The sequence below is a fragment of the Petaurus breviceps genome, unplaced genomic scaffold (assembly GCF_028583685.1).
Source record: "Petaurus breviceps papuanus isolate PSGF00001 unplaced genomic scaffold, PetGlider_PUasm1.0 183, whole genome shotgun sequence".
Lineage (NCBI taxonomy): Eukaryota > Metazoa > Chordata > Mammalia > Diprotodontia > Petauridae > Petaurus > Petaurus breviceps.
In genome coordinates, this window is record NW_027185791.1 from 13,466,509 (window position 1) to 13,482,530 (window position 16,022).

The 16,022-nt window shown below is 42.2% G+C and overlaps 2 protein-coding genes across 3 annotated transcripts in view; one reads left to right on the top strand and one right to left on the bottom strand.

Annotated features, from left to right (window-relative positions):
- The window catches only part of AP3S1 (adaptor related protein complex 3 subunit sigma 1), a 95,361-nt gene extending 88,811 nt beyond the window's left edge, over window positions 1-6,550 (bottom strand). Inside the window, exon 1 of one of the 2 annotated variants that reach the window (XM_069087849.1) lies at window positions 6,317-6,550. In XM_069087849.1, coding sequence (XP_068943950.1) covers window positions 6,317-6,385 — 69 coding nt within the window. In that variant the 5' untranslated portion in view covers window positions 6,386-6,550. The remainder of the gene's footprint in view (window positions 1-6,316) is intronic. The other variant, XM_069087848.1, reaches the window with a different exon arrangement.
- Window positions 6,551-6,722: 172 nt separating this feature from the next.
- Window positions 6,723-14,905, top strand: ATG12 (autophagy related 12). The gene is made up of 4 exons (XM_069087850.1): window positions 6,723-7,367; window positions 9,594-9,730; window positions 10,473-10,535; window positions 14,156-14,905. The coding sequence occupies exons 1-4, from the start codon at window positions 7,211-7,213 to the stop codon at window positions 14,213-14,215; spliced, it is 417 nt and encodes a 138-aa protein (XP_068943951.1). The 5' UTR covers window positions 6,723-7,210; the 3' UTR covers window positions 14,216-14,905.
- Window positions 14,906-16,022: the final 1,117 nt, after the last annotated feature.

Genomic DNA, 16,022 nt, shown 5'->3' on the forward strand with positions numbered 1-16,022 from the left:
GGGTTAAGTAACTTGCTCAAGGTTACACGGCCAGTTATTTCTGGGTGGGTGCTAAGTGTCTGAGCCTGGGATTCGATCTCCAGGTCTTCTCAACACTGGAGCCGGTGCTCTTACTTGCTGTGCTACCTGGCCTCCCCTCTAGTTCATTTTACAGATTAGGAACTAAGGCAAACAGGGTTAAGTGACTCACCCAGGCTCACACAGCTAGTAAGTGTATGAGGCTGGATTTAAACTCCAGTTTCTCCTCACTGCAGGCCTTGTGCAATCTATCCAGCCTGCCACCTAGCTACCCCAGCTACCTGTTGTATTCCTTGAAATCTGCATATTAGTGACAACTATACAGAGTTACCTTCTTTCCACAACAAAGGAATGAAGTAAATAACAACTACAATGGAGTTTTTGAAAGATAATGGAATGTGAGGAAACAGAAATAAGGAAGCTGATACACATGAATGTTTAAAGCAAATTTATTTTCTTAGATGTCTTATTTCTAACACTTGTAACACCAAGTACTCATACAGAAATCCTAAGAGGCTGAGAAATTCAACTCTCTATTTCTTCAAATGTATTACTCAACCAACCAAAAAGGGAAGAGAAGAAAATTACCAATTATTGGATATTAGTTATCAATTGCAGATTATTAATTAATCAATACATGGGTCATGGATGGCTATGAATTATCCACTCACTTTGATCCTGGTAAAAGGATGCTGACACATCAGCAATCATAAAGTAAGGGGAAATGAAAACTTCTCTTGTTAGTCAATAAATAAACACTAACACAATGCCTGACAGTGGAGACACAAAAAGACAGTCCTTCCCCTCACCGGGCTTAGAATCAGTGTATGCTGCCTAGCACCTCCAAATACTAAATCAGTTCCAGCTGAATAAAGATGGCAAAAACTGTTGGGAAGATGGCTTTACAAAGGCAATATGCAGGATCTTCTGAACCTGTCTCCCCCCAGTTATCTGTCCTTTGAATGGGAATGTTTCCTAACCTATTTATCCATAGATTGTCTATTCTAACTCTTGAATAACATGAAAATGTTGTTACAAATTGACTAATCCAAAAAAAGATATCTGACCTTTACCAAAGATTTTAAATTAAGGTGAGTCTGTAATTTTCAGACCTCAGCTTGACAAAACAGTTCAATGTCACAACTATGGCCTTTTTCTATTCTTTAAGTAAATAGGTATAACTAGGAAAAGTCAGGTAAGTTTTAGTATCACTCCTCATCAGTAACTCAGTGGTGAAACGATAGAGTGGAATAACTTCCTTAAAAGAATTAGCCAAATTGTCTCAATTGTCATGTGTAACAAGGGGTTAACTTGTGATCTGTGCATTTATTTTTTTTTATTTTCATAACTGTTTCTCTATTGGTTTTCTTTGTAATCTTAATGTATGTTATTTTATGCATTTAAAAACCTTATTCTGGGGGTGGCTAGGTGGTGCAATGAATAGAGCACGGCGCTGGAATCAGAAGGACCTGAGTTCAAATCCAGCCCCAGACACTTGACACACTTACACAAGTTACTTAACCCCAACTGCCCTGCCTTCCCCCCTCCAAAAAGCAAAAAAAAAAACACAAAAAAACCAAACCCACTATTCTATGGGCTACCAGACTGCCAAGGGGTCCATGACACACAAAAAATTAAGAACCCATAGTTTATAAGATCCTCTATGCTTTAAAAAAAAAAAGTGCTGATGAAATTACCATGGAATCCACTGAAAGAATATAATAGGTAGATCTTAATCCATGGACCTATTCAAAGGACCCTAAAAGCCTATAGAAATTTCAGGACATGAGTGCATCAACAGTAAAAGGGGGATAATTATAACTTAAGATATACATAGAGGGAACATAAGTCCCTTTAAATTTTCTTTTGCAAGCATAATACTCTCTGAGTGGCCCTGTGAGACAAACCTGAGAAGCCTACAAAGGTAAATTACACAGCTCATCGTCAACAGGATGACCTTTGTAAACAGGATGACCTTTGTAAACACGAGGACTGATTTCTGTGCTGTCAAATGTTCTTTATAACACACAGTTGTAACTGTTTGCTAATATTTTGGATGCAATAAAGCTTGCCCTTATAAGACTGCAGATATTGTGACAGTGATAGAAGACTTAAAGGAGCTGGCTCACAGATGTGTAACCTTCCATCTGTCAGCAGTGACAGAGGCCCCCACTTTACACAATAAATTATAAGGGAAACTCAACAGTGTTCTCACTTCCCACATCACTGTAACTGTAGGGCTGGTAGAACAGTAAACTAAAACCCTAATTAATGACCATAAAACATTGGAAGAGAACTAAATCAACTACTTAACTTTTCATGGCTGTAGCTAGAGGGTGAATTCTTAACCAAACAGGGGATAGAGGCAATTTGTCATCGTTGTTCAGTCATTTGACGCAACCCCACTTTGGGGGTTTTCTTGGCAAAGATGCTGGAGCGGCTTCCCATTTCCTTCTCCAGCTCATTTTACAGATGAGGAAACTGAGGCAAACAGGGGCAAGGTCACACCGCTAGGCAGTATCTAAGGTTGGATTTGAACTCCTGACCAGACCTGGTACTCTAACCACAGTAGCACCTAGCTGCCTATATAAGGAAATTAGAAAAGTTTCTATATAGAGGAAATTACAAAAATTTTGATCACAGAAAATTGAAAAGCTTTTACATGAACAAAATTAATGTAATTAATATAAGATATCAACAGGGAAAAACCTTTGTATCAAATATCTGTGGTAAGAGTGATATCCAAAGTACACATTCAATTAACAGAAATATACAGGGTCCTAGCATTAACACAACTTGAACAGTTTAAGACATTTGGGACAGTCTGTAAAACAGCAAAAGATATTCCTCAATAGGTAAGAGTTTTAAGGATATAAACGAACAGTTCTCAAAAGAACTGTAAACTATTCACAACCAGGTGAAAGAAAACTCCACCATCACTAATAATACGAGAGATGAAAATCCACACAACTCTGTGGCTTCACCTCACATCCAGCAAATCTCCCTCACATACTCTCTATTCTAGACATGCTGCCTCACCAGCAGTTCCTCAACCTTGACATAACACGCCTTTGCACAAGCTGGCCCCTGGACCTCAAACTCACTACCTTCTAGCCTCCTCTTACTATCTTAAGCTCCCTTTCAAGTCCCAGATGCCATACGAAGCCTTTAGAAGCATCCTTGTGTTATGGAGAGAAGGCTAGACAGCATCAGGCAGAGATCTCAGTGCAAGTTCTGCTTCTGACACAAGCTGTGTGCAAAAATCACCTCTGAACCTGTTTCCTCCTCTGTAAAATAGCAGCTGTGGTGGTAGCTGCTTCACTGGGTTGCCGGGAGGTGCAAACTAGATGAAGTTCTTTGCAAAATTTAAAAGACTACAGAGATGCCAGTGATTTCCTAACTTACATTCTTTTCAGTTCTCAGTTCTTTCTTCCCCCTCAAATCATCTTGCATTTACTCATCTATGGACACATTATATATAATAAAGAAAGATAGATCAATAAATACACATAAGTGGCAAAGTGGACTGAACATCCCAGCTTGAAGTCAGGAAAACTCATCTTCCTGAGTTTAAACTGGCCTCAGACACTTACTAGCTGTGTGACTCTGAGCAAGTCACATAACCCTATTTGCCACAGTTCTTCATCTATAAAATGAGCTGGAAAAGGAAATGGCAAACCACCCCAGTACCTTTGCCAAGAAAACCCCAAACAGGGTCACTAAGAGTCAGAAATGACCAAAACAGGGGAACTATAATCATACACACTGTATCTATCTTGTATGTCAAAATGTAAGCTCGATGAACTGGTTTATTGTTGGGGATTTTGGGTCTTTGCATTCCCAGTGCCTTGCAAAGTAGTTTATGCTAAATAGATGTTGGCTGAATTTGACCAAAGTTGTAAGGAGACAAATTTCTTCTCAATGTTAGAGAAGTTTTACTAACAATCAGAGCTACCAAAAAAAAAAAAAAAAAAGGAATGAGTCATCTTGAATAGTGAGATATCTCCACTATTGCAAGTTCTCAGATACAGCCTAAAAGACCAGAAATGCTGCAGAGAGAATTTCTTGGAGTTGAAAAGTCACTCTAGATTAGCTTTAAGGTGCCATTCAATTCTAAAGATTCTATATGTATAGAGTTGTTTTTATGGAAAAGCATATTTTGAGTTCCAAAATACTCAAGGAAACATTTAGAGCACAACTGAAGGCTACCTGAATTGGTTAAAAAAAAAAAGACAATGGGTTAAAGACGTGGCTGGTTTAACACAGGGAAGTATTATATTTTAGGCAAATGAACTTAAAAATACAGAGTCAATGGCTTTTCAAAAATCCAGACAGAACAAAGGGGGGAAAGCTAAGAGTTTTCTTGGACTACAGAATTAATTAGAGGATTAGTAACTGTGATTCTACTTAAACTCTGCTTTGTTCTCTAAAACAGAGGCTAAAACTGAAGTCAAAGAGAAAATTATTATACTTATCTCTGGCTAAACCACTAAAGGAAATGGGTAAAGTAAAGCAACACTTCCAGGATTTCTCACTTTTACTGAACCTACCTAACAAAGGCTGCGTTATCATTTTATCTAAACTGGCACTTTCACTTATAATTTTTAAAGGCTGGCAAGACTTCTATATGGAATTAAACACTGCAGAGAAGTGTCAACTCAGGAATGATTCCATTTTTTTTTTTTAATTGAAAGTGCATTTCTGGCTCCAAACAGAATTTTTTGTGATCCAATCTCTTCTCTCTCTACATTCTTCCCACTGAAGGCCCAGACCTTGCATCTTCCCCAACAGTGAATGTGGTTCTTCTCTACGTGCTAGGCACTGTGGATACAAAGGCAGATGTGAAAACAGTCCTATTCTCAAGGAGTTTACATTCTAGATTCACAACATATAAACATTATCAATGTAACATTATCCATTTTTAATGTATTTCTCTCTAAACAGGGTAATGAAACCAGTTTAGCTGTCTGCTAAACAACCAAGTGTGTTACAAACATTGTAATGGTTCTACATAAGGAGTAATGACAATACTTTACATTTATACAGAGTTTATATATATATATATATAATCTCACTTGACATTCTCAACCTCCAAAGATAGGTAGGTCAGTATAATAAGTCCAATTGTATGAATGAGGAAACTAAGGTTCAGAGAAAAGTCCAAAGTCACAACAACATAGGTAGTGACAGTGAATTAATTCAAACTCAAGTCGTCTACATCTAGAAAGTCTTATTTCTACAACTGCCTCACCCTAACACACTTCTGTGATTGCTTAACAGGGACAAACTTCCTCCTTCAAAAATGCCCCTTGAAAGCTGAAATCTAGATTTCAAGTAGAAAAGCATAATTCCAATTAGTCTCATTATAAACTTCACAAGCTAGCTCAACAGTGAATAATTAACAGCAGGAAAAAATAAATTGTTATTCTATAGACTCACTCATTGCTTTTAACCTTTAATAAGGAATGTCCAAAGTCACAGTAGCCACGCACGTAAAAATGAGACGCAACTGAAAATCAGGCACATGAAATGAAGACTGCAGTCAGAACTAAGAAAGTGGGAGAATCCACAAGGAACCTGGGATCCACCAAGGAAAAGAGGTTTTCATGTCAGTCCCCCGCCCAAGAAGTTCCAGTGAACCCTTCTTGCCTCCAAGACAAAACACAAATTCCTCACTTTCGCCTTTAAATGTGTCTCCAACCTATTTTTCCGGCCTCGCTGCACAGCACTTCCCTCCCCCGATTCTGACTTCCAGCTGGGGTTCCCTCTCCCGCCGTTGTAGGGGCTTAACTGCCCTCCCACCCCAAGGACGCTTCCTCCAAGGCGCAGCTCGATGCTCGGTAGCTAATGCCCTGCTCCCCGAGACCGCTCGGTGCCGATTACGATACACCTTTCTGTGGGCGTGTCGCCTCCGCACAACAGCCAAGGTGGGCTCCCGGAGGGCAGGACCTTAGTTTTTCTGTCTCCGCACCCCCAGCACCCGGCGCCGGGGGGTACTCCCGAAATGCGGGCGGAACGAACAAAACCCCGAGCGCTGCGCGCGCCGCCGCGGGCACAGACAGGGCCATGCCCGTGGAGAGCCAAGGAGGTGACTTCTCCGGAGCCGGGCGGCATATGCCCGAGGGGCAGATGCCAGCCAACTGCTCGCGTGATAGGGGGCGGCGGAAAGAGGGAGGGACGAGGACGCAGGGGGAGAACGGCGCGCCCGGGCAGGGTCAGATGGAGATGGGCGGAGGGGTGGGCACGGAGCAGAGCGGAGCCGGGCTGCCGCGGGGAGAGGGCGTGCAGGGTTACTCACGTAGGGCTGGTAAAACTTGGAGAGCCGGGGTTTCCCGTGGTTGTTGAAGATGAGGATCGCCTTGATCATGATGGAGCCCGCGGCAGAGGAAGGCTCTGGGAGGAGGGCGGGGGGGGTGGCCGGCTGGCCACTGGGTCCCGGGCGGCGCGCGCGGAGCCAGCACAGCCCTCCTCTTCGGCTTCAAGTCGCTTCCCCGCCCGCCCCCTCCGCGCGCTCCCGGAGAGGGAGGGGAGGGGAGGGGAGAGCGAATCCGAGCCGAGAGGCGGGCCCCTGGCCCGGGCTCCAAGGAGCGCCTGCGCAGAAGCAGAGGTCTGGAAGCGAGAGAAGCACCGGCGCCGGAGCGCCTGCGCAGACGCAAAGGGAAGGGAGCCGGGGGGTGAGAGCTCGGAGAGCGCCTGCGCACACGCACACGTAGGCGTTCTGGGGCTGAGGCGGAAAGGGCGAGGGCATTTTCTTCACTCATCCCCTCTCGATTCCGAAGTCTGTTTCTCTCTGCCCGCCGGCTTTCGAGGTTAGAGGGAGAACGTGGGTATCGACTGTGAAGTCATTGCTGAAGAGGTGACACACTAACTTTGCGTCTTAAGACCTAGACGACGCGGCGGCCCGGAGGACGCCTGCGCAGACGCCGACGGCAGAGTGCGAGGGACATTTTTCTCCAGGCCCCCCCCCTCCCCTTTGCCCGGACTCGCAGATCTCTGTTGACCTCTGTCCCCACCTGTCGGAGGCACGAAGGGGCCAGCGGGCCGAGGTCGGTGCTGACTGCGTGTTTCTGATTCCAGGGGCTGTACGCTCAGCTCTGCCCGGAAGACGAGCCCGAGGCCGGGGGAGTGTCGGGGCCCGCCTTCCGCCGCACACGCCCCCGCCCCCGCCCCGTGCACGTGGGCCGAGGCGCGGATGGCGGAGCCCGAGCGGCCGCAGTCCCTGCCCGGGGGCCCCGCTGCGGGCGAGGGAGCCGCCGACCTGGGCCCGGACCCGAACGCCTTGGAGCCGGCGCCCGCCGCCGCCGTGTCCCCAGGAACAGAGGAGCCCACAGGCGACGCCAAGAAAAAAAGTAATTCCCCTTAATCCCCTTACCAGGACCGAGGGCAGTGACCACCGCCCCGGCTGATGCGGGGAGGGTAAGGGTCAGGGTGCGGTCCGACCCCCGCTTTCCCTCGTCCCCCTCCTGGGGGGGGGGGTGTAAAGACCGAAAGTGGTGCGTGGCGTCGGGCACGATAAGGAGCGTGCTCGCCGCGTGGTGGCATGGCGGCGTGTGAATCCTAACAGGGGCAGGAGGCGGGCGGGGAGGACGCCCCCGGGGACCGCGTGCCAGCTGCTGAAGAGACGGGCGCCTCACTGTGGGCGCAGCTCTCGGCCCGTTGGACTTTTTAGGGATAGAAAGGGGGGGGCGGCCAGGTGGCTCAGCGAGTGAGAGCACCGGCTGCGGTGTCGGGATGACCTGGAGATCGAATCCCGGGCTCAGACGCTCAGCACCCACCCAGAAATACCTGGCCGCGTAAACCGTGAGCAAGGTACTTAACCCCGATTGCTTTAAAAATAAATAAATAAAGCATAGGAAGAGGTGATTTGGACTTGGCGCAGTGGATAGAGTGCCAGGCCTGGAGTCAGGAGGACGAGTTCAAATCTGGCCTCAGGCACTTCCTAGCTGTGTGACCCTGGGCAAGTCACTTAGCTCTGTTTGCCTTATTTCCTCATCTGGAGAAGGAAATGGAAAAACCGCTCTAGTGTTTTTGCCAAGAAGTCCTCCAATGGCGTCACAAAGAGTTGGACATGATTGAACGACGATAATTTGGATTTGAATGCTATTTTCTATCAGGACTTCACTTTCACTGGATCTCCTCTTTACTTCTGTGTAGTATCTTCTGGTATCCACTTATGGTAAATATTTGTTAAATACCTACCGTGGGCCAGGATTATGCTAAGTGCTGGGAATACTAACAGAGGCAAAAGAGAGTCTGCCCTCAAGTAGCTTGTGATCTAAAGAGGGAGCCAATAAGCAAACAAATATGTACCAACACACAGGATAAATAAGAAAAAGTTAAGAGAGGTGGGGGAAGGCTTTATAGAATGTGGGATTTTAGTTTAACTCAATTTTCCATGAGAAAAATACCCGGAGCCAAGAAACACAGTGTGTTGTTTGTGTAACTGCAAGAAGCCCACTGTCAGCAGATTGAAGAATATGTGGTAAGGGAGTATGAGGATGTAAGAAAACTTTTCCCAGTGGCAGGGGAAAGAAGGCCCAGTGCAAGAAAGCCCTATCAGTAAATACCACTGCTATTTCTGAACACCCTTACTTCTAAAATGTATGAAACTTACCAAGGTTGTTATTCTTTTTTTGACTAGGTAAAGAGGCCATCCTCTGCCTCATTTCTTACCTAGCCTCAGTCGCTCCTCAGCCAAACTGAGACCTGTTAAAGACCTTACTTAAAAAGGCCAAGGTTGGACTAGCTAGGTGGCACAGTGAATAGAGCACCAGCCCTGGAATCAGGAGGACCTGAGTTCAAATCCCACCTCAGATACTTAACACAAAAACTTAGCCGTGTTGTGACCTTGGGCAAGTCATTTAACTCCAATTACCCTCCAAAAAGCAAAAAAAAAAAAAAAGGCCAAGATGTCCCACTGCATCCAGGGCTATCTTCAGCCATCCTGAGCTATATCTTGCCACTGGACCCAGATGGCTCTGGAGGAGAAAGTGAGACTGGTCATTTTGCACAGCCCTGCCTCACTTAAACCCAGTTCATTTGCATGTCACGGTGTTATTTCCCTAATGTCATGGTCCTCTTCAAGGACAGAGGACCCACAATAACTGGAGGAGGCTAGACTTTTGAGCTCGGGATGGGATGAAGTGAGAGAATCATGGTGGAGGGAGGGGAGAAGAGAAGCATTGGGAGGGACGAGTCCTGGCTTGAGTTGGCCTAGAATGAGACTGAAAGTGTGAAAATGGGCTAGCTAGCTCCAATTCCCCTGCCAGCTCTTGGCCATAGCTACAAGGAAGGTATGGGAAGCAGGATGCCTTTGGAAGACACCATCAGTTTAGAGAGGCTTTTAACTTGACATAATTTTTTAGAGCTAGCAACTGGATTTTAAAGATCAGCCTTGTAATGACTTATAAATTATTGGAGTACAAAGAAAAAAATAATGTTTATTTACTCATCACAGTGGCCAACTCTAGGCTTTATTAAAAAAAAGCTAGTTGGTGATTTTTTTAAAGTATTATAAATGTTAATATCTCATTCTCTTTAACTGTTTCCATTTGTCGTTCACATTGTTTTTACAGTTGATGTTCTACTAAAGGCTGTTGGAGACACCCCGATAATGAAAACAAAGAAGTGGGCTGTGGAACGAACCCGAACCATACAGGGTCTCATTGATTTCATCAAAAAATTTCTTAAACTTGTGGCTTCTGAACAGTTGGTATGTGAGCAACATTGCCCTTTTTCTTACATAGGATTCATAACATCTTAGGTAGGAAAAGTTTAAAACTAGAGAAATGTATTTTTTTTTCTTTTAAAAATAATTAAATTCATTCAATTAAATATCTGTTTTCTAGGGGGTGGCCAGGTGGCACAGTGAGTAGAGCACTGGCCCTGGAGTCAGGAGGACCTGGGTTGGGATCTGGCCTCAGACACTTTGTGTGCGTGAGTGCTAGCCATATGACCTTGGGAAAGTCACTTAACCCCAATTGCCCTGCCCTCCCCCCTCCAAAAAGCAAAAAAAAAAAAATCTTGTTTTCTTTCTCTTTCACCCTCACCCTCTCCATTGGAGAGGAAGAAGAAAGACAAAACCCTTGTAACAACTATGCATAGTCAAGCAAAACAGATTTCCATATTGTCCACCCCCCAAAGTGTCTGTGTACCCTTGAGTCTATCACTTCTATCGGGAAGTGAGTGGTGTACTTCATGTTTGGTCCTTAAGAAAATGGTTGGTCATTGCGCGTCTCAAAACTCTTAAGTCTCTGAAAATTGTATTGACAGGGTTGTTTCTGTATGGAGTGTTCTCTTGGTCCTTGTCCTTTCACTCTATCAGTTTATCTCTCTTTCCAGGCTTCTTTGTCACCAGAGCAAAGAGTTTGATATAAGTGATCAGGAATGAAAAGAAACACTGTTTACCCAAGAAAGGAGATTGGATAATTATGACGTTTTTTCTTTCCTTACAGTTTATATATGTGAATCAGTCCTTTGCTCCTTCACCAGATCAAGAAGTTGGAACACTCTATGAGGTAATTAATTTCAGCTTTTGCATAATGAATATAGATAAATTATTGATAAATTAGATTTCTGCTTATCTTACATCGTTGATATTTTACTATCTATAATGATCTTGTATGTGTAACTTTGAACTGTATTCAGGGAAAAACCGATATCAGATTCACAGTATTTCACGATTAGAAAGGACAACAGAGACCATGGAGGCTAACCTCTATCTCAACCAAAGTCCTTTGTGCAACAGACCCAACAAGTGACTATCTAGCCTTTGCTTGAAGACTTCTAATGGTTAAGAACCTCCCAGGACAACCCATTTCACTATTGGATAACTGATTATGTCAAGTCAGAATCTGCCTCTCTGTACTTCTGGACTTTGGGACCAAGAAGTGCAGATCTAATCACTCTTTCATATGATAGGCCTTTCAGATACTTGAAGACAGCTCTTCTCTCTCTGCACACATATGCATGCGCGCACACACAAACAATTCACATACACCCCATCTCCTAGTATTCTCTTTTCCAAACTAAACATCCTTGGTTCCTCAGACTGAACCTTTTGTAGTATGAACTTCTGATCCTTCACCTTTTCTGGATCCTTTTCAACTTAGCAGTTTTCTCCAAAAAATATCTTGCCTAGAACTGAACCCAGTAATCTACATATGATCTGATCAGGGCAGAATATAGAGGGACTGGTTCCTTCTTATTCTCAGATACTGAATCTCTATAAATTTTATCTTCCTGTCACATTAGGTTTTTAGTTGCTGTCTCACACAATAATTGTCATTGACTTTTGACTCATATTGAGCTTTCAGTATGCTTAAAATCTCCAGATTTCTTTCAGATAAACTGCTCTCTAGCTATACTACCTCCTTCAATCTTACATTTGTGGAGCTGACTTTTTTAATCCAAGCCTAAGGCTTTATATTTATTTGTAATAGATTTCACATTAGAGTCACACCAGCATTCTAGCCTGTCAGGGTTGTCTTTAATCTTAGCTTTATCATGTGATATATTAACTTTGTACTAACGCTACCTATGTGACCTTGGATAACTTGGTATAACCTACCTGGACCCCAACTTAATTGTCTCTAAAATTGAATTGTTGGGCTTATTGGCCTCTTAACTGTACCTTCCAGCTGTATATCTGTAAACCAATGATCTGGAAATTTGATGAGTATGCCATCTAGGATTTTATCCCAAGTCATGGATAAAAAATATTAAACCATGCAAGACCAGGGCACACCTCCTTCAAGAGACCTCTATGCAATTGACATCGAACCATTAATGAGATTTGGTCATTCAGCTACTTTTTAATTCATTTCCCTAACCTTTCTCTGTAGCATTAGCCCTTGTCGTCTTGTCCACAACCATCACCTGGGAGATTCTGTCACATGTTTTTCTAAAATCCAAGTAAACTGGGTTCTGGCATATCCCTCATCTACCCATCTATTACCCTGTCAAAAAAGGCAATGAGGTTCGTCTTAAATAAATTGTTTGTGATGAAGCTGTACTAGCTCTTTGTTTTCTTTTTCTCGATGTTCATTCTCCATCCCATTAACACAAAGTAGGATTTTATCAATATTTGAAATAATCTCACTGACATGTTGTCTGTAGAATACGTTCTCTTCCCCATTTTGAAAACCGAGTTAACATTCCCCTTCCTCTCAATTTATGGTACCTCTCCTGTTCTCTGAAATCTTTCAAATATCAGTAAACAGAATCTCAGCACTCAAATCTGTCAGTTCTTTCAGTACTCTAGGATGTAATCTGTCTGGACCTGGTGACTTGAATTTTTCAAAGGTGGCAAGGGGCTCTATTCCCATCTCCTTACTTAGCTTAGGTTTCATTTATAAACTAACCTTTTTCCCCCCCAGTCTAAAGATTATTCTCAGCAGAGTTAGCAGAAGGAAAATAAGAGTAGAATAGTTAGTTCTGCCTTCTCTCTTTCATCATCTCTTGTATCGTAAACAGTAGTCCTTTTGTCAGTACTTCCCTCCCACCCCAATTGAACTTCAAAAAATCTTTTGTGGACCTTTTTTTTTTTCTTTATTAGTCTCACTTTGAACTAAAGAACACCTAACACCATTCCTTTAGGACCATGCCATGCTTTTGTAGTCATCCTCTGTTATTTACCTTTATTTCTTTCTTCTATTCATGTCTTTTTCAGTGATTTCTCTATATACACATAATTATCTCCCAAGATAATAACCATCATCTTTTTGTCTTCCTCGAAGTTTCTCTGTGCCTTCTGAAATTTATTCATGAAGGCTTCTCATTCCTCTTGATTCAACTAATATTAAAAATTTAGACCATGAGATTCAATTTAACCTTTTTCTGAATCCTTTGAAATAGTCTCTTCAGAAATATAGAATACTTGTCAGATGGTGCCCAACTTTTGTCTTCTCTATTGCAAATCAGTATTGGTCAAAACCCTTAAGGATCCCCTCGTTTCTGTTTCAACAACCAGTTTCATCATTTTGGTGCGAATTTGGTCTGGTAGAACAGTTTGCCTTCTGGTTCCTCCTCTGTGTCTTTTGAAGGATGAAATTATTATCAAGGCAAACCAAGAAATTACTGCCTACTTTGCTTTTATCAGAGACAGAGAGAACTTCCATTCCTGAAGTTTCCAGCGTTACTATACTGTGCTTCTAATGCTCCCTAATTCCTCATCTGTTTCTTCTGTCTGTCCAGTGATGGTAGCAGTTCTCTTTTTTCCTCACTGATCTTCACCCAGATCATCCTCATTTCTTCCCCCTCTGATTTGTTGGTTTTCATCTTCATACAAATTGCTACTCGCTCTTTCCCTCTTGTACCTATCTTGTTACCTTTCTGTGGGGTATATCCCTTCAGAGCCATATTCCAGGTAAAGGTCTTGACCCACCAAATCTCATTGTATCTTTTGAGGTAATTTTTTGTTGGGATTTCTTATTCACCTTGATTGTTATCACTGTGTTTTAACTAACTCCAACCCTTCTTAACTTTTTCCTAGAGTCAGTTGTCCAGCATTCTCTGGGTGATTCAGGGGAAATAGCTCATCAAGATTACTAGCTATCTGTTAGCTGAATAGTATGTATGAGTGAAGGGAGGCGGAAGAGTACTAGACTTGAGATAAAAAGATTCAATTTTGAGAGACCCTCAAGTCCGACATCACATAAGTCACTTCACCCCTACCATGGACTTGTTTCCTCATCTGTAAAATACATATAATTCTTGTACTCTCTCACAGTTATAAAAAAAACACCTGATAAATGTGATTTAGATTATTATTACCAATTAGAAAGATAACCATATTGGGAAGAGGAAATGTGGTAAATGCAGTTAAATTCATTACCAGTGAAAAGTAACCGAGTATATACCATTTTAGAGTTGGGTTCAGTAACATTGAACAGGATTAAAAAAGTATATTTCTGTCCATGGTTGGCATGACCAAATTCACTAAATGTTCCTAATTGTGTCAAAGATAAACACCCATTCCTTGACTTGCTCACATATATGTAAGGATGTTACAAAATATTTGTGGTCTGTGACGTTTGATAGTGTTGATTTCATTGTGAAGAATAGATTACATGTTGAGACTGTAAGTGCAACGGAGCTTAATTCTTTGTTGTATTTTCTTTTTTTCCCTTTTTTATAGTGTTTTGGCAGTGATGGTAAGCTGGTCCTGCATTACTGCAAATCTCAGGCATGGGGCTGATCTGTAAACAATAAGAACCACTTGCTGCTTAGCATTAACCTCCCAAAAGGAAACAGAGCACTGAGAGACTTTGTGTCCAAAAACATGTTGGAGAGAGATGGATGTGATCTTTTCTCCATTTATTTACAAAACACTCTCCTTTTGTGTGAGAGAAGTACCTGCAAACAGAGAATGGAGTCCCACTAAATGTAACTTAAGCTGTTTGTCATGCAAGTTATTATTACGAACTTGACGGAATATACTCATCTTGCTAGTGTTGCAAAATGTCTTGGCTACTGTTTTTTTTTAATGACAGTGTACTCTTAATTTTCCTTTGATAAAAGGGATTTTTTTTAATGCTTGTTTGTACAGGGAAATACAAGCTTAATTAAGCTAGGAGATGTTCTTTCTCATGTTGCATCTCCTGGACACTCTTCTCTTAAAACATCTCGATTTGCAATATCTCCATTTTGCTTACACAGGCTAGAAGAGGGAGGGATAGATGTTGGCATCTCTCTTTAATGTCTTCATTGCCACAGTGACACTGAAATTTTTTTTTAATAACCGGCATTTAGGCAACAGGTGGAACAGACAGTTTGGATAGCTGCAAGACTACTTTAAAATACTCATTGTGTAGTAGGAATTCTGAACATCACAGGGCTTTGATCGTTTATCTTCTCTTTTATTAAACATTGTTTGGGATGGTCAGGTTATCTGGGTCTTTTTAGCCTTATTTCATATTCAAGTATACAGTGATTTTTTGCTGTGCATTCACTCATACGATGCCCAAAACACTTTGTATGTAACCATGAGAACACATCTGAGTTAAACTTTTGAGTGTTTTTGCTACGTCTGCTTCTGAGGGCTGTCAGAGCCCCCTCTGCCTCCTGTGTTTCATGCTACCACCAGGAGTTTAATTTTTCCATTAGCTTAGTCATAAAAACTTGCTGCTTTTCTGCCTTTGTCACATACGGCTTTTTCGACATTCCAGTAAACTGAATGAAATTATATATCATTTTAAAGTGTCCACTGGAACCATGAAAGAAAAAAAGATTTTCATAAATTTTGCAATTTCAGCTTCATACTGTTTTCCAAGTTTCTATTCAGTTCTGTATCATTTCAATGCTATTACAGTGATGTGTCTGTCATACGTGAACATTAGGGGGCGCCAGAGAACAACAGTAAACTGTTTCCCTTTGCAAAGCTGAAATCTTAGTTCTCTGCCCTTTTTTCCAAAGTCTTTGCCTAAGGATGGAGGCTTCTGTTTTTTCCACACTAAGGACCCTATTCGATGCATTCATTCACTAAAACTTGACATAGAAATAATCTGTTAGATTAAATTGTGATAATCATAGTATAAAACCAAGGAAGGTGTACAATGCATAGTTGGAAAGAAAGGACAACTTTTCAGTTATAGAATTTAGGCAAACAATTTTTTAGCTTTCTCCAGTATTTCCATAGAGACCTTTTTTACTACTGTAGTCTTTATTGTAAATTTTTATTGATAGAGATCTGTAATCTTATTTTTTTATAAGAGAGCTGGGCCTAGACTCGGCCCTAAAGGCAGGAAGACCTGAATTCAAATCTACCTCAAAACTACCTGTGTGACCCTGGGCAAATCGTTTAAGCTATTTGCCTCAGTTTCCAAATCTGTAAAATGGAGATAATAGCACCTATTTCCTAAGGTTGTTGTAAGGATCAAATGAGACAAAATGTGTAACAGTATAGTGCCAGGCATATAGAGAGTGCTATGTAAATACAACAAGGTGGGGCAGTGGAGTCAGAAAAACTTATCTTCCTGAGTTCACAACAGCGTAAATGAATGATC